Source organism: Aspergillus piperis (genome assembly GCF_003184755.1).
Source record: "Aspergillus piperis CBS 112811 unplaced genomic scaffold BO85scaffold_4, whole genome shotgun sequence".
NCBI classification, from domain to species: domain Eukaryota; kingdom Fungi; phylum Ascomycota; class Eurotiomycetes; order Eurotiales; family Aspergillaceae; genus Aspergillus; species Aspergillus piperis.
The window spans coordinates 847,814-866,574 of record NW_020291594.1 but is presented as its reverse complement, the minus strand read 5'-3'; the positions used below and the strand labels follow the sequence as shown (position 1 = coordinate 866,574).

The 18,761-nt window shown below is 52.0% G+C and overlaps 7 protein-coding genes across 7 annotated transcripts; all 7 read left to right on the top strand.

The window, feature by feature from the left end:
* Positions 1 to 489: 489 nt before the first annotated feature.
* BO85DRAFT_225225 (uncharacterized protein) lies at positions 490 to 2,080 on the top strand. Its single transcript, XM_025654738.1, has one exon. It carries the CDS (start codon positions 630 to 632, stop codon positions 1,890 to 1,892), a length of 1,263 nt encoding a protein of 420 aa, XP_025518274.1. The 5' UTR covers positions 490 to 629; the 3' UTR covers positions 1,893 to 2,080.
* A 576-nt stretch (positions 2,081 to 2,656) lies between these two features.
* BO85DRAFT_365822 (uncharacterized protein) lies at positions 2,657 to 3,172 on the top strand (the record flags this gene model as incomplete). Its single annotated transcript, XM_025655757.1, has 1 exon — positions 2,657 to 3,172. The coding sequence occupies one exon, from the start codon at positions 2,657 to 2,659 to the stop codon at positions 3,170 to 3,172; it is 516 nt and encodes a 171-aa protein (XP_025518273.1).
* A 350-nt stretch (positions 3,173 to 3,522) lies between these two features.
* On the top strand, positions 3,523 to 8,387 carry BO85DRAFT_415602 (bifunctional saccharopine dehydrogenase/ubiquitin carboxyl-terminal hydrolase; the record flags this gene model as incomplete). Its single annotated transcript, XM_025657697.1, has 10 exons — positions 3,523 to 3,702; positions 3,760 to 3,840; positions 3,981 to 3,997; positions 4,061 to 4,301; positions 4,355 to 4,557; positions 4,608 to 4,704; positions 4,756 to 4,903; positions 4,967 to 5,236; positions 5,977 to 6,068; positions 6,505 to 8,387. The coding sequence occupies exons 1-10, from the start codon at positions 3,642 to 3,644 to the stop codon at positions 8,385 to 8,387; spliced, it is 3,093 nt and encodes a 1,030-aa protein (XP_025518272.1). The 5' UTR covers positions 3,523 to 3,641.
* Positions 8,388 to 8,994: 607 nt separating this feature from the next.
* BO85DRAFT_415599 (Ran exchange factor Prp20/Pim1) lies at positions 8,995 to 11,019 on the top strand. Its single transcript, XM_025657696.1, has 3 exons — positions 8,995 to 9,358; positions 9,489 to 9,991; positions 10,048 to 11,019. Exons 1-3 carry the CDS (start codon positions 9,139 to 9,141, stop codon positions 10,906 to 10,908), a joined length of 1,584 nt encoding a protein of 527 aa, XP_025518271.1. The 5' UTR covers positions 8,995 to 9,138; the 3' UTR covers positions 10,909 to 11,019.
* BO85DRAFT_225057 (uncharacterized protein) lies at positions 11,000 to 11,620 on the top strand. Its single transcript, XM_025654736.1, has one exon. It carries the CDS (start codon positions 11,090 to 11,092, stop codon positions 11,516 to 11,518), a length of 429 nt encoding a protein of 142 aa, XP_025518270.1. The 5' UTR covers positions 11,000 to 11,089; the 3' UTR covers positions 11,519 to 11,620.
* A 714-nt stretch (positions 11,621 to 12,334) lies between these two features.
* On the top strand, positions 12,335 to 13,623 carry BO85DRAFT_366922 (fructose-bisphosphate aldolase FBA1; the record flags this gene model as incomplete). The annotated part of the gene is made up of 4 exons (XM_025655801.1): positions 12,335 to 12,442; positions 12,518 to 12,628; positions 12,707 to 13,009; positions 13,063 to 13,623. 4 exons carry the CDS (start codon positions 12,335 to 12,337, stop codon positions 13,621 to 13,623), a joined length of 1,083 nt encoding a protein of 360 aa, XP_025518269.1.
* A 1,672-nt stretch (positions 13,624 to 15,295) lies between these two features.
* BO85DRAFT_415591 (putative DUF221 domain protein) lies at positions 15,296 to 18,657 on the top strand. Its single transcript, XM_025657695.1, has 3 exons — positions 15,296 to 15,588; positions 15,657 to 16,205; positions 16,264 to 18,657. Exons 1-3 carry the CDS (start codon positions 15,508 to 15,510, stop codon positions 18,487 to 18,489), a joined length of 2,856 nt encoding a protein of 951 aa, XP_025518268.1. The 5' UTR covers positions 15,296 to 15,507; the 3' UTR covers positions 18,490 to 18,657.
* Positions 18,658 to 18,761: the final 104 nt, after the last annotated feature.

Genomic DNA, 18,761 nt, shown 5'->3' with positions numbered 1-18,761 from the left:
GTAGTAGTACTACTACTTTGCCAACTGACTTAATTGCTTAGCTACGTACAGTGTTACTGGTGCGATTGCTAGTAGATGAGAAATGAAGTTGATGGTTCCAAATTGTGCTTTTTTTTTGCTCATTATTGAGGTAGAACTGCTCTCTCTACCAATCGGTTTGTTACTTACCTCGTACCACCTCGCCTGATGGGCGTTCCGAGTCTTTGGGTTCGCTCTGTCGATGATTTCGTCATCACTACTTACTGCTAATATTATGACGATGGTAATGTGGAAATCAGTTAAGCCAGGCATGTGTTCCTTCAGATTCGTGGTGGACCGGCATCTGCCACACTGTATTTATCCTACATCTGTTCAAATTCCGACTGGGCGACCAGTCAACTCAATTGAGGGATAGATCATCTTCAGCTCCCTTCCAAATCACAGCCAGGCTGATCGCGTGGTGAGGTGGCACTGGCAGCCCTTGCTCACCGCCCGTCGTTTTGGGCCAAAATTGCTCGTGACTTGCTGGATAAGGCGCAGCCCGGGACCTGTCCCCAGCAGAAGGGGTCCAGCCAGTGTCGACAGCCTTCATTTACCATTATCTAGCTGCTTTTTGCGACAGGCGCCGCGTGTGTGATAATTCTTCCACTATGAGGGCCTCCCCGGCCGTCAGATATCCTTGGTCTAAATTGCATCTCCCGCTCCCCCGCACCCCTCGTCAGTCCGAGCAACTCCTCAATGCCATCACATCCTCCTTCCGTCGCCAGCTCGATCGTGAATATCCGACCAACAACCCTTCTACATCCGACCGTAATGGAGCTTCTGCCGAGCATCCACCAGAAAATTCCCATTCGTCTGCTCATGCGACTGATAGACTTCTCCACAACATCTTGGACAACCCGCTTTTCCGGGTAGCCCCCTCGGCCTCCCCCATCTCCAGTAATGCGTCAGGCATGCGCGATGCGAAACAACGAAGAATGTTGACAGAGCCCATGGTGGTATTCGACGAATTGGCAGCGGCAGGACATGTCACTAAAGGCGACCTTCTCCAATGCTTGCAGTATCAGTTAATGCTTGCAAGAGGTACCGGCGATGACTTTGTCAAGGCCATGAAAGATTCCAAGGCAGGGACCAAAGTTGTCAACTGGTGGCTTGCGTCGGGTTGGCGAGATCGGTTAAAGATATTTGATCATCGACAGACGTCTGCCACCTTGGTGAAGTTCATGGTTGCGGAGGGCATGCAAGATACTGTTTTGACCTGGTTGGAAATGTTGGCCAATGCTGATCTTCGGGCCTTCAATGGCCATATCAGCCGAAGCCTCGCCGAGCGTGTCGCTAGAAATCTTTTGACTGATTTCCTTGCCGCTGAGAATCAATATGGAGGTGGCTTGTCCTCCGCTATGCGGTACTACGTGCAGGTAGGAGATATGTATTTCTCCATGGAGGATCTGCATAACAGACGTGACACGAAAAACCTTCTTCGACACGCCGGTAAATACCTGTTCCAGCAGGTCAGTCGGGAAGTACCGAATGATAATAACGTGGTGTCTGCATCTGTCTATGAAGAATACGCCAGGGTAATTGCTACCGTGTGTACGGACTTTGTCACTGCCTCAGTGGCTCTCTATCACCCCACAATACCCGACCCGAAGCCCTTTCTTCGGTATGTGTATAATAAGGATATGCCCACGTTGCAGACATGGCCGGTGGGCCTACGAGAGGTATTTGTGCGCAGTGGCTCGGTCGCGCTCCGTCTTTTGATGGACCAGGGGAAGCGGGGAGATGCCACATGGCTGGCAGGTATCCTGCAGCACGTGTCAGACACGGATAAAGCGAAGGTCGAACATGAAGCATCCGCAGATGAAAAGGCTTTGCTTTCTCGACTACTTCGAGTAGACATGGCGTGGACCTGATTGATGTAACCGTTCTTCTACAGCGTTTGTGGAATAATTTACGAAAAGTCTTCATGCAATGCAGCTCTTTGACCGGGCTGATTTGCGTCACGGATCCTAACGGAAGCGCGCAGATCGAGGGGATGAGATTCGTCAGCCATGTTTCGCTGCCAACCAGCCAGCAGCATTGTCATTGCGACAGTCACACCAAAGCACCAACTCCCCCCGGCATTAATACTCCGCATCGGACTCCACTCCTGCCGCTAAGGGGTGCTTTCTCCTCTTCTTGGCGTGCTTACCTCTAACGACAACCCCGGTGCAGCTAGGGCTTATCTCTTCCCCTCAGGCTGAGCATCGGTGCAATTCTTAGTGGTTCTGTTTATTTCTCGATCTGGAATGCAAGAGGGGACTGCCGAGATTGGGTTCCGCGTGAATCGGGCTAGCGCCCCTGGTCGTGCCTTAGTAAACGTCACGGCGCAACCTCACCTCGTCTTCTTCTCGGACCTTCTCCCAACAGCCGCTCCGTCTGAGCAGATGATCTTCGGCTTCTCCGTCATCCATTGATTGAAATACTAGTCGCATACCATTCGCGATCACAAGTTTTGCAGACAAGACGAAGGTACCTTTGACGAAACTTCACCATTTCCCGCTTTATCCAGCAATTGCGGGCAGTTATGACTTCCCAACCCAGTAATCACTCCAAAACATCATCAGGTATGTCAAGGTCCGGTTCTATAAACCTATCGCCTTGTGGTTTCTCCTCGTCCGGCTCTCCCATACTCCAGATGTTATATACTGACAATTCAGAAGAACAAAAGCCAACAAACGGCGCCAATCTTCCAGCGAAACCATCCTCCGCGACTGAGCCCGCTGGGGAGAGCAAGCCTACTTCAAACACCAAGACCGTTGATGAAGCGAAATCTACCGATGAGACCGGACCCCGCTCGCAGGTTCCCACATCTGTAGATACAGCTCCCAAGGAGTCTGTTACTGAGTCGAATGTGGGTGAGAAGCGGGAGCACGAGGTGACACCCGCGATAGTGGAAGCTGATAAAACTGGCGCTGATGATGCAACGGAGCCTGCAACCAAGAAGAAGAAGAGGAATTATGCAGAGAAAAATGGACCGGAAACCCCACCGCCATTTCCTACGACTGCGAAGCACACTAAGAAAGGCCTAACTACAAATGGTGACAAGAAGAAGGGTGGGCGATCCAAAACTGCAAAGGAATCTGTCAAAAGAGAGCCCCCGACGGATGGGATCAGTAGTCGAACACGCAGTCGCACTAAGGTTGCTCTCTGAAGCCTCTGATCGTTTGTCTCATGAAGTTAGGAGTGGCATTCATCAAGATGGCATTTGTCGAAAAACAGACGGAAGTTAGAACACCTCTTGTGTATGAGAGTATGAATTGCTTTGAATAGCAGAATATGAACTTGATTAGCATGGCTGCCATGATAATTTGAATTATTCTCTATGCCATTGAGGACAGCCCTATCGTAGCCATCTCTGGCACTTCTACTCGAGGCGTATTCTAGGGCTGCCGACCTCTCGTAATTGCGGTATCTCAAATCGCCGAAATCGGCGATGACAGTGCACGCTGAGTCACATTCCGGGACGGAACAACCACTCTTCTTCCCCGCTATCACCAGAGGGGCAAGTCTGTGTCATAGGTCCAGCAGCGATAGCATTAATTTCTCGTCGAAGAACTTTAAAAATTCTGATTCTGAACATCAACTCTACGCAGATAACACCCAATTGCCATCTTACAAACATGTCCTCCAACAAGATCTGGCTGCGTGCCGAAACCAAGCCCGCCGAGGCTCGGTCTGCTTGTGAGTATTGGACCTCAAGCCAATAGCATATTACTCTAGGATACTAATATGGTGCAGTGACCCCGACTACCTGCAAGGCTCTTATGGATGCTGGATATGAAGTGACTGTCGAGCGCTCCACCCAGCGGATTTTTGATGGTAAGAGAGACATCTTCCTAACACACGATTACAATGACGTTTAAGGGGCTACTACGGCTGGTTAGCAGCTGGATCCTTTAATGCTTGTCATCTCCACACTCGGATTTGTGAACCTGTCTAACATGATTATCTCTTTTTAGACGAAGATTTTGCCAAGGTATGCGTGTAGAAGCACGTCACCCTTTTGTTCGTACGGAATCTCACCTTTCTCATCTTACAGATTGGCGCACCGCTGGTGGAGGAAGGTTCTTGGGTGAAGGATGCCCCCAAGGATGCCTACATTCTGGGTCTCAAGGAGCTTCCTGAGGATGATTTCCCCCTTGAGCACGTTCACATCTCCTTTGCACACTGCTACAAGCAGCAGGGTGGCTGGGAGCAGGTCCTCAGCCGCTGGCCTCGGGGAGGTGGTACTCTCTTGGATCTTGAATTCCTCACTGATGATGTTGGTCGGAGAGTCGCTGGTAAGAACTATGCATGAATATGTACCATTACAGCAGCTGATCTTATGCCTTAGCTTTCGGTTGGTCCGCCGGTTATGCAGGTTCCGCTTTGGCTGTTAAGAACTGGGCTTGGCAGTTGACGCACCCTGAGGGCGAGCCTTTGCCTGGTGAGGTTCCGTACATCAACCAGGATGCCCTGATCGAGTCGGTCAAGAAGTCCCTCGAGGAGGGTAAGAAGCAGTCTGGCCGCTCTCCCAAGATCCTTGTCATTGGCGCTGTGAGTTATCCGTCTCGTCTAACCTTACAACTCTTCTGACAATGTCACAGCTCGGCCGTTGTGGCAGTGGTGCTGTGCAGCTCGCCAAGGACGTGGGTATTCCAGACTCCGACATCGTTCGGTGGGATATCGAGGAAACCAAGAAGGGTCAGTTGTCTTTAGCCTTTTATTGCTTTCGTGCACTAACATCTACTGCAGGCGGTCCTTTCCGGGAAATCGTTGAGGATGTCGATATTCTCGTCAACTGCATTTACCTCAGCGCACAGATCCCACCCTTCGTTACTCCAGAGACTCTTACTTCGCCGAACCGCCGCTTGTCGGTCATCTGCGATGTGAGCGCTGATACGTAAGGCTCCCATTTCCCGACCTTGGGAATTCCGCTGACCATTGTATAACTTCTTTCTTATAGTACCAACCCCCACAACCCTCTCCCTGTGTATTCTATCACTACTACCTTTGACAAGCCTACTGTTCCCGTCACCTTGGCAGGTGGAAGCCAGGTCGCTGGCCTGAGTGTGATCAGCATCGATCACCTTCCGTCTCTTCTGCCCCGTGAGAGCTCGGAGATGTTCAGCCAGGCCTTGCTCCCTAGCTTGCTCCAGCTGAAGGACCGGCAAAACGCCCGCGTCTGGAAGCAGGCTGAGGACCTTTTCAATGAAAAGGTTGCTACGTTGCCCGAGTCCCTACGGGCCTAAATGATGCACTTCTTCAAAATCAGGCTGGCTTCTGAAAAAAAAAGGATTTTTGCGTGTATTATGGGTACCGATTGATACGATGCTTTCCTGAAAATCTCGATGGTTTATGGATGTTAGCATGTTATGATATGAGACTATTGACTAGAATAGAGGCAACCAAAAGTGTTGTTAAAGTAATATCATGCGTTATGGGGTAAGCTCCCACGAAGTGTACAGTGCTAGTGTTTTCGCGTGGTAGTTTCCTTTGTTTTGTGACTCGGGCTGAGGCGGAGGCTCAGGCAAATAGAACATTCGAGTGCCCCTCCTCCTTCTCACCCCGATCACACCGGGCACCCCCGCTCATCATTATTGTTTCTCGTGGGGTTCGTTCGGACTTCGTGCTCTTAAACCTAACCTGCCTGTATCCGCAGTGGTTGTTAGCTTGATTGTCAGATTGCTTCGTTACACTGAGCCTCGCCATGCTATTACAGGAGGCAGCAAGGGATTTGCGTGTTCTATCGACAGGAGTGAGCCCTTCGAGCTTGCAACCATCCCCTATTCCCTGAAATTATAGCTTTGTGGATGTCTCGGACTACCACTGGGATCTCTTGGTTCATCCTCAAATCTTCGGAATAGTTGAACCATAGTGAATCACCAATAAAGTAATGTGGGGATTATGAACCGCTGTGGGAAACGCCGAAGTCTCCCGTCGGTGCGCTGAGCATAGCGGGCGCTCGGCGCTGAGAAACATCCGAGAATACCAAGGAAAACAGAGAAGCAGCCCTGCTACCGCCTATCCAACGAGAAGTCTTCCGTTGCGGCTACCGCGTCGAATAGGTTCGTCAAGTATTCTCGTGTTTGGCATGTACTGGAGTGGGATACCAGCCGCCTCATTACTCTATTTTGGTGAGAACGCTGTCATTGGCGGCCCCCCTCCTGTCTACCTGAAATTACCCCATGCCCTCTCCACACCCTCGGTTCTATGGGGGAACTGCTGCTGACGGTTATCCCGCTCATAGCCATCGAACAACTGATAAAACCCCCCATCTGATCCCATGGACCCCTGAAGGCTGCGTATATGTGAGAGGATACAAGTGTAGGAGGAAAATTTCGGCTTGGCTCGTCTTCTTGGCACCGGAGTTCCGTGTCTGTTTGAACTACCCAGCTTCATGGCACATCTTTCGATGGATCAACCATAGCATTGACGTCGACGACCGCTTCTCTCCGTCCCCCAGTCCTTCTCTCCTCAACTACACAACCCGGCACATATAAGGGGCGATGCAGGAAAAACCAAGCACTGTCGCCGCTTATGCGGCGGGAGCATCTCTTGCGGCTATTGCTTTATTCTATGTCTTCGGCCCCAACTACACTATCGATGGAGACGAGTCACACGACAATTCCCGCAAGAAGAACATTGTTGGCTTGTCCAACCCCGCCAATGACTGCTTCATTAATTCGGTGTTGCAGGCTCTTGCAGGGCTTGGTGATCTACGTGTCTACCTGATCAGAGAGCTCCATAGGCGTGAACTGGACGGTTCTGATTTATACAACGAACTTCCCTCACCGGATGATATGCCTCGGGATGCGAAGCCGGACAGGATGAGGGAATTGCAACAGGGTACCATCACGAGAGCTCTCAAGGAGATGCTCGACCGACTGAACGAACGCCCGATCTACAAGAAAACCATATCTGCGCGGCCCTTCATCCAGTCTCTTGAGTATGCCTATCGGACGCGGATCAGTCGTAGTCAGCAGGATGCGCAGGAGTTCTTGCAGATTGTCGCAGAAAGACTTTGCGATGAGTACCACGCCGGCGTTAAAGCACGATCACGAGCGAAGACCATACCGGAGTTAACGCCAGGTCCGGAGTCTGTAGAACCAGGCAATGAGACTTTTCCCAACAGCCCTGCAGAGGTTGAGGTGCGGATTGATGACGGATCTGAGAACGGGTTGCCCGCCATTATCGACAACAAACTCAAAGAAATCGACCACGAGTACGGCTTCCCTTTCGAAGGAAAGCTCGAGTCCCAGATCGAGTGCCTGTTTTGCCACTATCAATACAAGCCTAACCAGACTTCTTTTGTAAATTTGACCTTGCAAGTGCCTCAAAAGAGCTCTACCACGCTTAGCGCCTGCTTTGACGGTTTACTCAAAACTGAATATATCGAAGATTTCAAGTGCGACAAATGTCGATTGCAGCATGCTCTTGAGGTCAAGGCCCAGGAATTGCACCGGACCCGCGCCAAAGATGACCGGACCAGGCTCGAGGCAGAAATCCAGCAAATTCAGACAGCCCTCGCCACAAACCCAGAAGGTCCTTTGGAGGGTGTAATCTTGCCAGCTTCTGAACTCGCTCCCAAACGAAAAATTGCGAGGCATATGCGGATAACGGCCTTCCCCAAAATCATTGCCATTCATCTTTCGCGATCGATCTTTGACCACAGCAGCTCTACCAAGAACGCAGCCAAAGTATCTTTTCCGGAGCGGCTGCCTTTGGGTGGTATCTTGACCCGAGAATGGTACAAGCTGTTGGCAATTGTCTGTCATAAAGGCAGCCACCATAGCGGACATTACGAGTCATTCCGACGCAATACCCTTTATCCACCCTTCTCAACGCCAGATGTATTCAGTTCGTACGCTCAGAGTCGGGCAACTAGCGAAAACCCATCCGAGGCGCCTAGCCCTCAGCTAAAGGCTCGCAACTCGTCAGAGAGCGAGCCGGCACCCCTAAGCATCTCGACATCGACAGGGTCACCGACCGGTCCCTCTCAACTGCAACCACCCCCGTCACCGATGCCTCGACCGACATCGAGCCCACGAGTGTCTTTCCAGAGCACTCGCTCCAAGTCGTCAACATCCAAGCAAAACCTATCGCCTGTGTCAGACCCGCACAGCTCATCCTCCACTGAGGGTGGACGTTGGAGCAAGTCATTCTCGCGAGCGTCGTTCACCAGCGATCGCAGTACGCCAGCAACTTCAGTTGAAGCATCGGCCGGATCCAGCAGTCGGCTCCGTCGACGCCGTAAGCAGAACGACCGATGGTGGCGTGTCTCGGACGAGAAAGTCAAAGAATGCAAAACATCCGATGTTTTGGGGATGCAGCGCGAGGTCTACCTCTTGTTCTATGAGATTGAGAAGCCCACGCCTGGCGCGTAAGCGGTCTTCAATTTCACTTCTATTTTATGCATATACGAGGGGGGGAAAAGAACAAACGCATACTGGATAAATAGAGGAGCATCTCGGGGGTACATACAAGCCCATTTCACCGACCCATGTAAGGAGCCTGCTCGCGCAGCGGCTCAGGAATGACAGTTATGCAAAAGGAACATCAAAACCATATTAGACAGTACACAGTATTAGACACATGCACGAGGTTCCTACTTCTTATTTTTCAAGATAGTAAAAGCACAGCAATTCTACTACTATCCAGTAACACTCACATTCCCGCGTCCCCTGACTGTCATACGACGGGCACGACCGCTAATGCAGCGCGCCCCTTGAAAAACAGGGAACCCAATCACCTCATCACCGCCTTAGTCAGTGCAGGGAGCCCCCGGAACCGCCTCCCGTCCCAACAACACTCCCTGATTGGAGCGCACAACACTTTTCTGTTCCAGGTTCCGAATATCCCTGCCATCATTTCAATATTTATTATTGTTTATTCTGGTGTGTTACTACTATTGAATCTCTCCAACACCGCATAATCTCACCGACCTAGTTTCCGCAACCCTTATCGCAAATTTTCTAATTTTCTTTTCTTTCCCTTTTCTCTCATACTTTGTCAATTTGTTCTGCCTACTTACCAATTCCTCTATCAATTCGGGTGTAGGCATCACATACTACATCTCACCTTACCGTCTTTCATAACCAAAAAAAAAAGGCGAAATACAAAACACACCATCACACAATGCCTCCCAAACGCGCAGCATCTAGCGCCTCAAAGGCCAAAACCGAGACTGCCTCGAAGACTGCTGCTGCCGACAAGGTGAAGAAGACCGCCAACACCAGCGCGAGCGCAAAACCCCAGGCTTCTTCGAGGAAGCGTAAGGCTGCAGACTCTGTGGAAGAGACGACAACGTCAGGGGCTGCACCAGCGGCGCCGGCGCGCGTGACCAAGAAGCAGAAGGGTGAGTTCAATCGATCAATTGCGTTGCGAAATTAGTGTCCTGCTTTGTTTTGGGGTTTGTTTTTGTGGCGCGTTCGATGATGTTGCTCCGCGGAATGTTGAGCTAACGGGTATTTGTTTCGTTCCGGTAGAAGCTCTGGCCATCATCAACCACGCACCTACTCAGCGCCTCGATGTGTATGTCTTTGGAACGAATTGCTACGGTGAATTGGGTCTTGGTGATGCGACGAAAAAGTCTGAAATTCCTGGTCCGGTCCTGAACCCGAAGCTGCCCGCGGATTCGGTCGGTGTCGTGCAGTTGGCTATCGGTGGTGTGCACTCGGCTGCTCTTACGCACGATAACAAGATCCTTACTTGGGGTGTCAATGATGAGGGTACACTGGGTAGAGATACAAAGGAGGAGCGCAAGGTGGAGGAGAACGGTGATGGCGTGAATGGCGATGAGGCTAAGGAGGAGTCGGACTCGGACTCTGATGATGATGAGGTTGACCTCAACATGAAGGAGGCGACTCCCACGGCTGTGGACTCTGCTCTCTTCCCTGAAGGTACTGTTTTCACACAGATCACCGCGACGGATAGTGCCACTTTTGCTCTCACTCAGGAGGGTCGTGTCTATGGTTGGGGTACATTCAGAGTGAGTTGCCACGCTTATTTTTGAATCATTGTTATTTTTGATCTAACTGGGAACAGGGAAGCAACGGTGTGATCGGTTTCTCTCCCGAGACGAAGATTCAAAGACAGCCAGTCTTGGTCCCCGGTCTCGAGAAAGTGACACAGCTTGCGTCTGGCGCACAACACGTCCTGGCGCTCACGGCGAAGGGCGCTGTTTTGACCTGGGGTTGTGAGGAGCAGAACCAGCTTGGTCGGAGAATTTCTGGACGTCTGCACGGCAAGCTCGAGAGTCTCATCCCGGGACAGTGCGCTCTTCCGTCGGATGTCGTGAGCATCGGAACTGGTTCTTACCACTCCTTTGCTGTCCGCAAGAACGGTCGCGTGCACGCCTGGGGTTCTAACAACTTCGGGCAGACGGCCGTTCCGATGAGCGCTGGAGAAAGCGATGCCGTTGTGCTCTACCCGACGGAAGTCAAGTCTTTCCGCAAGCACAGCAAGATTGTCTCCATCTGCGGTGGAAAGGACCACAGTGTGGCTGTCACCGAAGACGGAAAGTGCCTTTCATGGGGACGCGTGGATAACAAGGCTCTTGGTATCCCACTGGCGGACATGCCGGAGGAGGAGCTTGTGCACGATGAGCATGGACGGCCCCGTATCCTGACGGTGCCAACTCCCCTCACCGACATCAAGGAAGAGGTTGTCTTCGCGACAGCTTCCAGTGACCACTCCTTTGCTATCACCAAAGACGGTCAGGCGTACAGCTGGGGTTTCAACGTACAGCGTCAGGCCGGCCACCGCGATGTGGATGAGGTTGAACGGCCAACCCTCCTCCAAAACAAGCACGTTAACGGAAAGAAGCTGGTTGGAGCCGCAGGAGGAGGGCAGTTCAGTATGCTTGTTGGAGCCTACTCGCCGCAAGTGAACGGAACCGATGCTTGATATTTCTTGATGCGATTTTTGCAATAGTTCTGTTACCCATTTGAATTGAGCTCTATGTATTATTATGTGACAGTAGTTACACTCCAATCACGAGAATTTTTGGGGATACGCGCTCCTAGTAGGAAGTGGATACTGATTGTATGCGTAAACACAACACTACAGACATGAACTAGCTGCTTCGATGCCGTTGGGGTTAGTTTTCCTCGGGTCTCGAACAATCCTGACTAGCCAGCCCGTCATCCGGACCATGCAGGTTGAACGTTTCGCCGGTGGTTATCCGGTTTTAGGCCCGGAATACTACAAGGACGAGGATATCCCCAACCCGGGGTTACCCAAGGCTCCACATATCGGCGGAAGAGCACCCCCTCTTTATCTTATTTTCAGATCAGCTGGACCGGGGAAGGACAGTCTAGGCCGTGACCGGCAGAAAAGCAACGAAGTGGTTGGAACATCCTGCAACGAGAACGGAGGAAAATTCCCGCTCAATTCTCCGGTGTTGGATGAAGCACGAAAGAAATACGGAGAGAACTGGGTCTATGTTTTCGCAGGCAGGAACCCAAAAGGGGTCAGTAGCCGAAATGGTAGTCCAGTGCAACCGGTTGACCATTGATCACAGCGACGTGATGATGTACCCTCTAGCCCTGTCTATGCTGCTGTATGCAGACCCTGATGAGAAACTACGTACCTGCTATGTAGGTGTAAGGCGGAGTACTGTATCCACCTTTCTAGCAGACCAGCAGCAATACTGCTGCTTTGATTCCTGGACGATAGAAAGTCGGACCGAAGGCAAGGCAGCCTGAATGATGTCATGTGATGGGCGCGGGGATTCCCGGGAGAATTATGCAGCCTGAGGCAGCCCACAGCGTCATTGCGGGCTTCCGAATGAACCCCACCATAGCAGGCAGGAAAGGGAACAAGATGGAAGCATCATCTCATAGCCTCGGACTAGATCTGTCCGGTGTTGAAGACTTTAAAAAGATCTCTACAAGATCCCGGATAGAAATTGGAAATTTCTTCCCCCCTTCCCTCCAAGTCTCTTCTTTACCCTTCTTGATCTGCAATCATCTCTCATTCAATAGCATCACCACGAACAGCTCTCTCCCGTGGAACCCCAACCGGTCACTGAAATCATACTGAACACATCATTCCCCACCACCCGGTGAGTCCTTCGAGTACCGTTGGCCCCTCCATGTCCCAAGTTCCCCCCCTCCTGGTCCTGCGTTGCCCCTCCTTGCCCGTGCTCGTCATTTAAATGTCCAGCTCCGTATTCGTCGCTCGGTAAAGCTTTTAGTCCTCTGCCACAGAATTTATTTGGTTCCTCTGTCTCGCTCCTCCTCCTGTTGTCCTCTTCTCTTCTTCTCCATTCATCAATCTATCAATTACTCATCAGTTTACCTCCTTTAGTCCTCATCTACGAACTATCACAATGGGTGTCCTTGAACAGCTCTCCCGCAAGTCCGGTGTCATCGTTGGTGATGACGTTCTCCGTCTCTTCAACTACGCTAAGGAGAAGGGCTTTGCTATCCCCGCCATTGTAGGTCTCACCACCCCTCAATTGCATCCCGCAAAACTAGACTCCAGTGACTAACAGCGGCCCCCTTCACTTTAGAACGTGACTTCCTCCTCCACCGTCGTCTCTTGCCTTGAGGCTGCTCGCGACCAGAAGTGCCCCATCGTCCTCCAGGTCTCTCAGGGTGGTGCTGCCTACTTCGCTGGCAAGGTACGTTTGGGAACATTCTTCCTGACCTATAGGTGCTCTCCTTTGAAGCCAGAAACAGCCACTGACTGTTCATGATAGGGTGTCAGCAACGATGGCCAGAAGGCCTCCATTGCCGGTGGTATCGCCGCTGCCCACTACATCCGCAGCATTGCTCCCACCTACGGCGTCCCCGTCGTCCTCCACACCGACCACTGCGCCAAGAAGCTCCTTCCCTGGCTCGATGGTCTCCTCGACGCGGATGAGGAGTACTTCAAGCTCCACGGCGAGCCCCTCTTCTCCAGCCACATGATTGACCTGTCTGAGGAGCCCGTCGACTACAACATCCAGACCACCGCCGCTTACCTCAAGCGTGCTGCCCCCATGAAGCAGTGGCTCGAGATGGTATGTGTCACTGTCATTGCTACTAGATAAGATCGTCGACTGACTCTATTTAGGAAATCGGTATCACCGGTGGTGAGGAGGATGGTGTCAACAACGAGGATGTTGACAACAACTCCCTGTACACTCAGCCCGAGGACATCCTTGCCATCCACAACGCCCTTGCTCCCATCAGCCCCTACTTCTCCATTGCCGCTGGTTTCGGTAATGTGCACGGTGTCTACAAGCCCGGCAACGTCCGTCTCCACCCCGAGCTTCTCCAGAAGCACCAGGCCTACGTCAAGGAGAAGACCGGCTCCTCCTCTGACAAGCCCGTCTTCTTTGTCTTCCACGGTGGCTCCGGCTCTTCCAAGGAGGAGTACAAGGAGGCTATCAGCTACGGTGTTGTCAAGGTCAACCTTGACACTGACATGCAGTTCGCCTACATGTCCGGTATCCGTGACTACATGCTCAACAAGAAGGACTACCTCCTGACCGCTGTCGGTAACCCCGACGGTGAGGACAAGCCCAACAAGAAGTTCTTCGACCCCCGCGTCTGGGTTCGTGAGGGTGAGAAGACCATGTCCAAGCGTGTCCAGGTTGCTCTGGAGGACTTCAACACTGCTGGCCAGCTGTAAAAAGGTCTTGACGTTTACCTGATGTGATGTGCCTTCGGAATATGACGAAACCAGATACCAGTACATAAAATGACAATTTAAGAACGGCAAAAATATGTTGTTTGTTTGACCGTAACCTGGAGCCATGATACGGGGCCCCATTGGCTGCCTCTGTGGGGATGTTTGATGTTGTTGATTGATACGGAGTTCTGAGAGCGGTGATGATGATGCTGATGATGATGTATGTAGTACTCCGTAAGTAGTCTGAAGACGAAATAAAGTAATGTCTGCTGTATGAAACTTAATGCGCACGTTGTGATCATTTCGGCAGCGTAACCGAGCCATGACTTCATGGACCCGTGTTCGCTCCAATCAGCCGTAGGTAATGGAGTTTGTCTCAGGACATCAATTCACGCAAACATGAGCCCTTTCCCGCTCTGTATGTATAAATAGAATACTCGGGTGTGATGCTGTCAGCTTGGACCCATGATCACCATCGAGATCGCTAGTGAGAGGAAGGCTATTCCGTCTATATCAGCTCTGCTTGTCTCAACTGTATCTTGCACCAATGCAATCAATTCCTTTCCCGTTGCCACCATCATCTGTGCGCGGCTAATAGAATCCCTAGACCATGGGGTCATTGTGTTGGACCCTGAAACCTGATCGACTAAGTGGTTCTGGTGCTCCCAATTTTCATGACTTCAGCTTCTCTGTCCCCCTTCTCTGACTGTGTAAGCGGGATCCTCACTACTATTGGCAATAGTAGTGAAATAGCCGTGCACCAAGTAGAGTACAAAGTATCCGTGTTGCGAAAAGGGGTTACATAATCCGAGGGATCAGATAGCCACATCAGCCGGTACATGGCTATCATGAGGTGCCGTCATTCTCTTCTACTGTGCCCAATGAGACTGAGATTCGCTAACAGGGCCCGTTTTCTTTCACTTGATGGAATGGAAAGAAGTGCTTTCTTCTGTTCTCCATCTGACCCAGAGCCACAGAGTTGCTGGTCAGCCACACAGGTAAGTATGGTCAGGTAAGGTACCCGGACAGCATTGCCATGTATTGCGACCAATCAAGCCAACGGACTCCCCGAAATACCAGACTCCACTGGGTGTAAGTGCCAAGAATGTGTCTCAGAAAGGCAGCGCTAGTCCGAAGATGATCAGAAATTGTTCCAGACTGGCTGGCAATGGCTGACCGGGATTGGCCCACCAAAATAGCAAGCCGGTCGAGGATGGGGCATGAACCAACCAAATTGCCCGAGTGGATCAGGGCTGTTGTGGTTTTTGCTTTTTTGTCACTGAACTTGCTGGAAAGTCTGTTTTTGAGGCGAGCACTGCTGGCACGGTCACCGAGTGACCCTGAAAACCCGTGCGGCAGAGGAACGAGCATGGAGGGCCTGAAGGATATAGAAGGGGGAGGGGAGAAAATAGTTGAATCCATCTGCAATCAAGCAGCAGGGGAGATCAAGCTTCCTACATTCTAGATCGGCCGTCCCCGGTCATGCGATGACCAATGACACCACAGACAGCGTATCACTACTTAGTTAATTAATGCATTTCCGACCGAGCCTGCCTGTCAATCGGGCCTGATACGTACCTCCGGTACGTAAGTAAGACCGCCTATCGATCCCCAGAAGAATGGATTGATGGGCAACGGCCACTCCAACCTTGTCGGCGTCGTGTGTTCCAGACCCGCCTCCAACAAAACCCACTCGGGCCCTCTTGCTTCTCCATCATCATTCAGTTTCTTCCGTGGCCATCAGTTCCTTTATCTGGTTCGGTTTCACTCTCGTTTTCTTCCCTTCTCTTCCGGTAGCATCGTCCCTTCTTTCTTTGTCTATCTCATCCTCCCCTCGTTTCTCCTGTTCTGCTCCCTCGATGCCGCCTCTTCTCGCCCGCCATCATGCATCCTAGCGCTCTTCAGCAGCGCGATGACCCCACGGAGCAATTCCTGAAGCTCATCTCGAATCCTTTCTCGTCTGCCGTATGTTATTTTTTTCTCGCCCACACGCCTCTTTCAGCCTCCGACAGCCAGCTAAGACATTTTTATAGTTCCAAGTCAACGCCATCTGGGCTTCATTAGCCACCTCCGCGGGCTTCTCCATCCTCTTGGCCTTATTGTTCTCCCTCTTCCGCCCTCGCCATTCGGTTGTCTATGCGCCCAAGGTGAAACATGCCGATAACAAACACACTCCGCCGCCAGTGGGCAGGGGCTTCTTCGCCTGGCTCAAGCCTGTGCTGCGGACCAAGGAGCCGGCGTTGGTCGACTGCATTGGGCTCGATGCCACCATGTTTGTTCGCTTCGCCAAGATGTGCCGAAATATCTTCATCTTCCTGAGCATCATCGGCTGCGGCTTGATGATCCCGCTCAATCTCACACAGAGCACGGGTGATACAGTGTCCCAGTATGGTGCCTTCTCGACGATGACCGTGCTCTACGTTACGTCAGACGCAATCTGGGGCCAGGTGATCTGCGCGTGGGCCTTCGATGCGATCATTGCTTTCTTTCTCTGGAGAAATTACAAGGGCGTGCTGGCGCTGCGGAGGAAGTATTTTGAGAGTCCCGAATACCAGCGCAGTCTCCATGCGCGAACCTTGATGGTGCGTTGAAGCAATCCTATAGACACGATGTACCTGTACTGACCTATTGCGCCGGCAGATTACTGATATTCCTCCCGCAGCTCGAGGGGATGAAGGTGTTCTGCGTTTGACGGATGAGGTAAATCCAACCGCCGCTGTCCCGCGAGCCTCCATCGGCCGTAACGTCAAGGGACTGCCTCGTCTGATTAAGGAACACGACGAAACTGTGCGCGAACTCGAAGCAGTCCTGGCGAAATACCTTAAACACCCAGATCGGCTTCCACCGAAACGTCCGACTATGCGCCCTCCGCGAAAGGAAAGAAAGGAGCACACTAACGGCCGCGTGGATGCGATTGATTATTTGACGGATAAGATCAAAAGACTGGAAGAAGAGATTAAGCACGTTCGATCATCGATTGATCGGCGCAATGCCATGCCCTTTGGTTTTGTCAGCTGGGATATGATTGAGCATGCCCACGCTGTTGCTTATACCGCGCGCAAAAAGCACCCGGAAGGAACTACAATCGTTCTGGCGCCCCGGCCCGATGACCTCATTTGGGAAAACCTGCCACTGTCGAAGGCTGCGCGCAAGTGGAAGCGGTTTCTTAGTGCAATCTGGGTGTCGCTTCTTACGCTGGTGTACGTCGTACCTAACGGCTTGATTGCGATCTTCTTGTCCAACTTGAACAACCTGGCCTCGGTCTGGCCGGCATTCCGGACTTCGATGGATAACAGTCCTTACATCTGGGCTGCAGTCCAGGGTATCCTGTCCCCTGCCGTTACCTCCCTTGTTTACATTGTCTTGCCTATCATCTTCCGTCGGTTGGCAATTCGAGCCGGCGATGTCACCAAGACCTCGCGAGAGCGCCATGTTCTCAACAAGCTCTACACTTTCTTCGTCTTCAACAATTTGATCGTCTTTTCCTTGTTCTCTGCGGCGTGGACATTCGTGTCCGCCGTCATTGATGCAGAGCGCTCCGATGAAAACGCCTGGCAAGCGATCAAAGACGGGAAACTCTATATCAAGATTGTGAACGCTCTGTGCCAGGTCTCGCCATTTTGGGTGACATATTTGCTGCAGCGTAATCTCGGAGCCACAATCGACCTCATTCAGCTGGTCTCGGTCTTTTGGGTCTGGTTCTCCAAGACGTTTCTCTCGCCAACGCCTCGGCAGGCGATTGAATGGACAGCCCCGCCGGCTTTTGACTACGCAAGCTACTATAACTACTTCTTGTTCTACGCGACCGTGGCCCTCTGCTTCGCTACCCTGCAGCCGATTGTCCTCCCGGTCACTGCTTTGTACTTTGGCCTGGATGCGATGATGAAGAAATACATGCTTCTGTATGTCTTCGTGACGAAGACGGAGTCTGGAGGGCAGTTCTGGCGGGTTTTGTTCAACCGCATGCTCTTTGCCGTGATCCTCTCCAACATTATCATCATCATCGTGGCTACCGCCAAGGGCACGTGGACTATGGTCTATTGCGTGATTCCTCCTCCTCTCCTGATGTTGGGCTTCAAGTTTTATTGCATGAGAAAGTTCGACGACGATATCACGTTCTACAACCGCGCGAACTTGACAGATGCTGAAGCCCTTGCGGTCAGCAAGCCGAACAAGAAGGCATCTGAGCGGCTCAACTCCAAGTTCGGCCACCCGGCTCTCTACAAGCCGCTCATCACGCCGATGGTGCACGCCAAGGCTGCGGAGGCCTTGAAGCGTATCTATAGCGGCCGGCTGGGAACGTTCGAGGGCGAAGGTGAATATTCCGACATCGCGATGGATGCCATGTCGTCTTCACACCCGGGCAAGTCGATGATGGACGACGCAAACGCAGCAGCTCCGTTCGAAGTGGTCCCGGAGAACCATTTGGATTTCTCGTACTACAAGAACCGCCCCGACTTCCGGGACGAGTTTGGCGGAGGTATCTACGGCCGGCCCGACGATCTGATGACCGAACGCTCGCACACACCGGCCAGTGCGCTGGGAGAATGGTCGCCAACCTCCTCGCGGGCATCATCTCCCGCTCCATCGCTGCCGTCGTCGCTGTCCGGCTTGAAGCCACATGACGCATACGACCCGACATTGAATGACCATATTCATCCCGCCTTCCGCGTACCGGCCCCGATGAGCGGTGGATTCTACCAGCAGCGAAACGAGAGCGAGACGGAGCTGCTCCATCACGCGCAGGGCCCGGCGGTGAACGAGACGGTGACGCCGCTGGATCGGTGGCGGACGAGGGGATATGGACCTGTAGAGCAGGACGACCCCAGCTTCACCTCGTACGAACACTACCGGATGCCACGGTAAATGATCTTGATTTACAGCGATAACGATTGTGCATAGACATTGGGCTGGGATTTGGGCGGAGTACGGAAGACATGTGCCTACGACTTTTTGATTAGAATTGCTGTACATAAATTGCATACAAGCATATTCCTGGACGTTTACCAAAAATTATACCTGCTTGTTGAATATATCTAGTCTGTGTTCCCTACAGTCAGCTTATAGTAGTGTGGTTCGTGCACCCCCGCGGAAGGTGCTGACGAATTGCCCGATTTGGCAGAGGTCTTATCCTCGCC

Bases quoted from the DNA above. Each gene is read 5' to 3' on its own strand.
- BO85DRAFT_225225 (XM_025654738.1), top strand. From the start codon at position 630: ATGAGGGCCTCCCCGGCCGTCAGATATCCTTGGTCTAAATTGCATCTC.
- BO85DRAFT_415599 (XM_025657696.1), top strand. From the start codon at position 9,139: ATGCCTCCCAAACGCGCAGCATCTAGCGCCTCAAAGGCCAAAACCGAG. The intron at 9,359-9,488 runs GTGAGTTCAATC...TCGTTCCGGTAG, and splicing joins CGTGACCAAGAAGCAGAAGG to AAGCTCTGGCCATCATCAAC. The intron at 9,992-10,047 runs GTGAGTTGCCAC...AACTGGGAACAG, and splicing joins ATGGTTGGGGTACATTCAGA to GGAAGCAACGGTGTGATCGG.
- BO85DRAFT_225057 (XM_025654736.1), top strand. From the start codon at position 11,090: ATGCCGTTGGGGTTAGTTTTCCTCGGGTCTCGAACAATCCTGACTAGC.
- BO85DRAFT_415591 (XM_025657695.1), top strand. From the start codon at position 15,508: ATGCATCCTAGCGCTCTTCAGCAGCGCGATGACCCCACGGAGCAATTC. The intron at 15,589-15,656 runs GTATGTTATTTT...ACATTTTTATAG, and splicing joins CGAATCCTTTCTCGTCTGCC to TTCCAAGTCAACGCCATCTG. The intron at 16,206-16,263 runs GTGCGTTGAAGC...TTGCGCCGGCAG, and splicing joins TCCATGCGCGAACCTTGATG to ATTACTGATATTCCTCCCGC.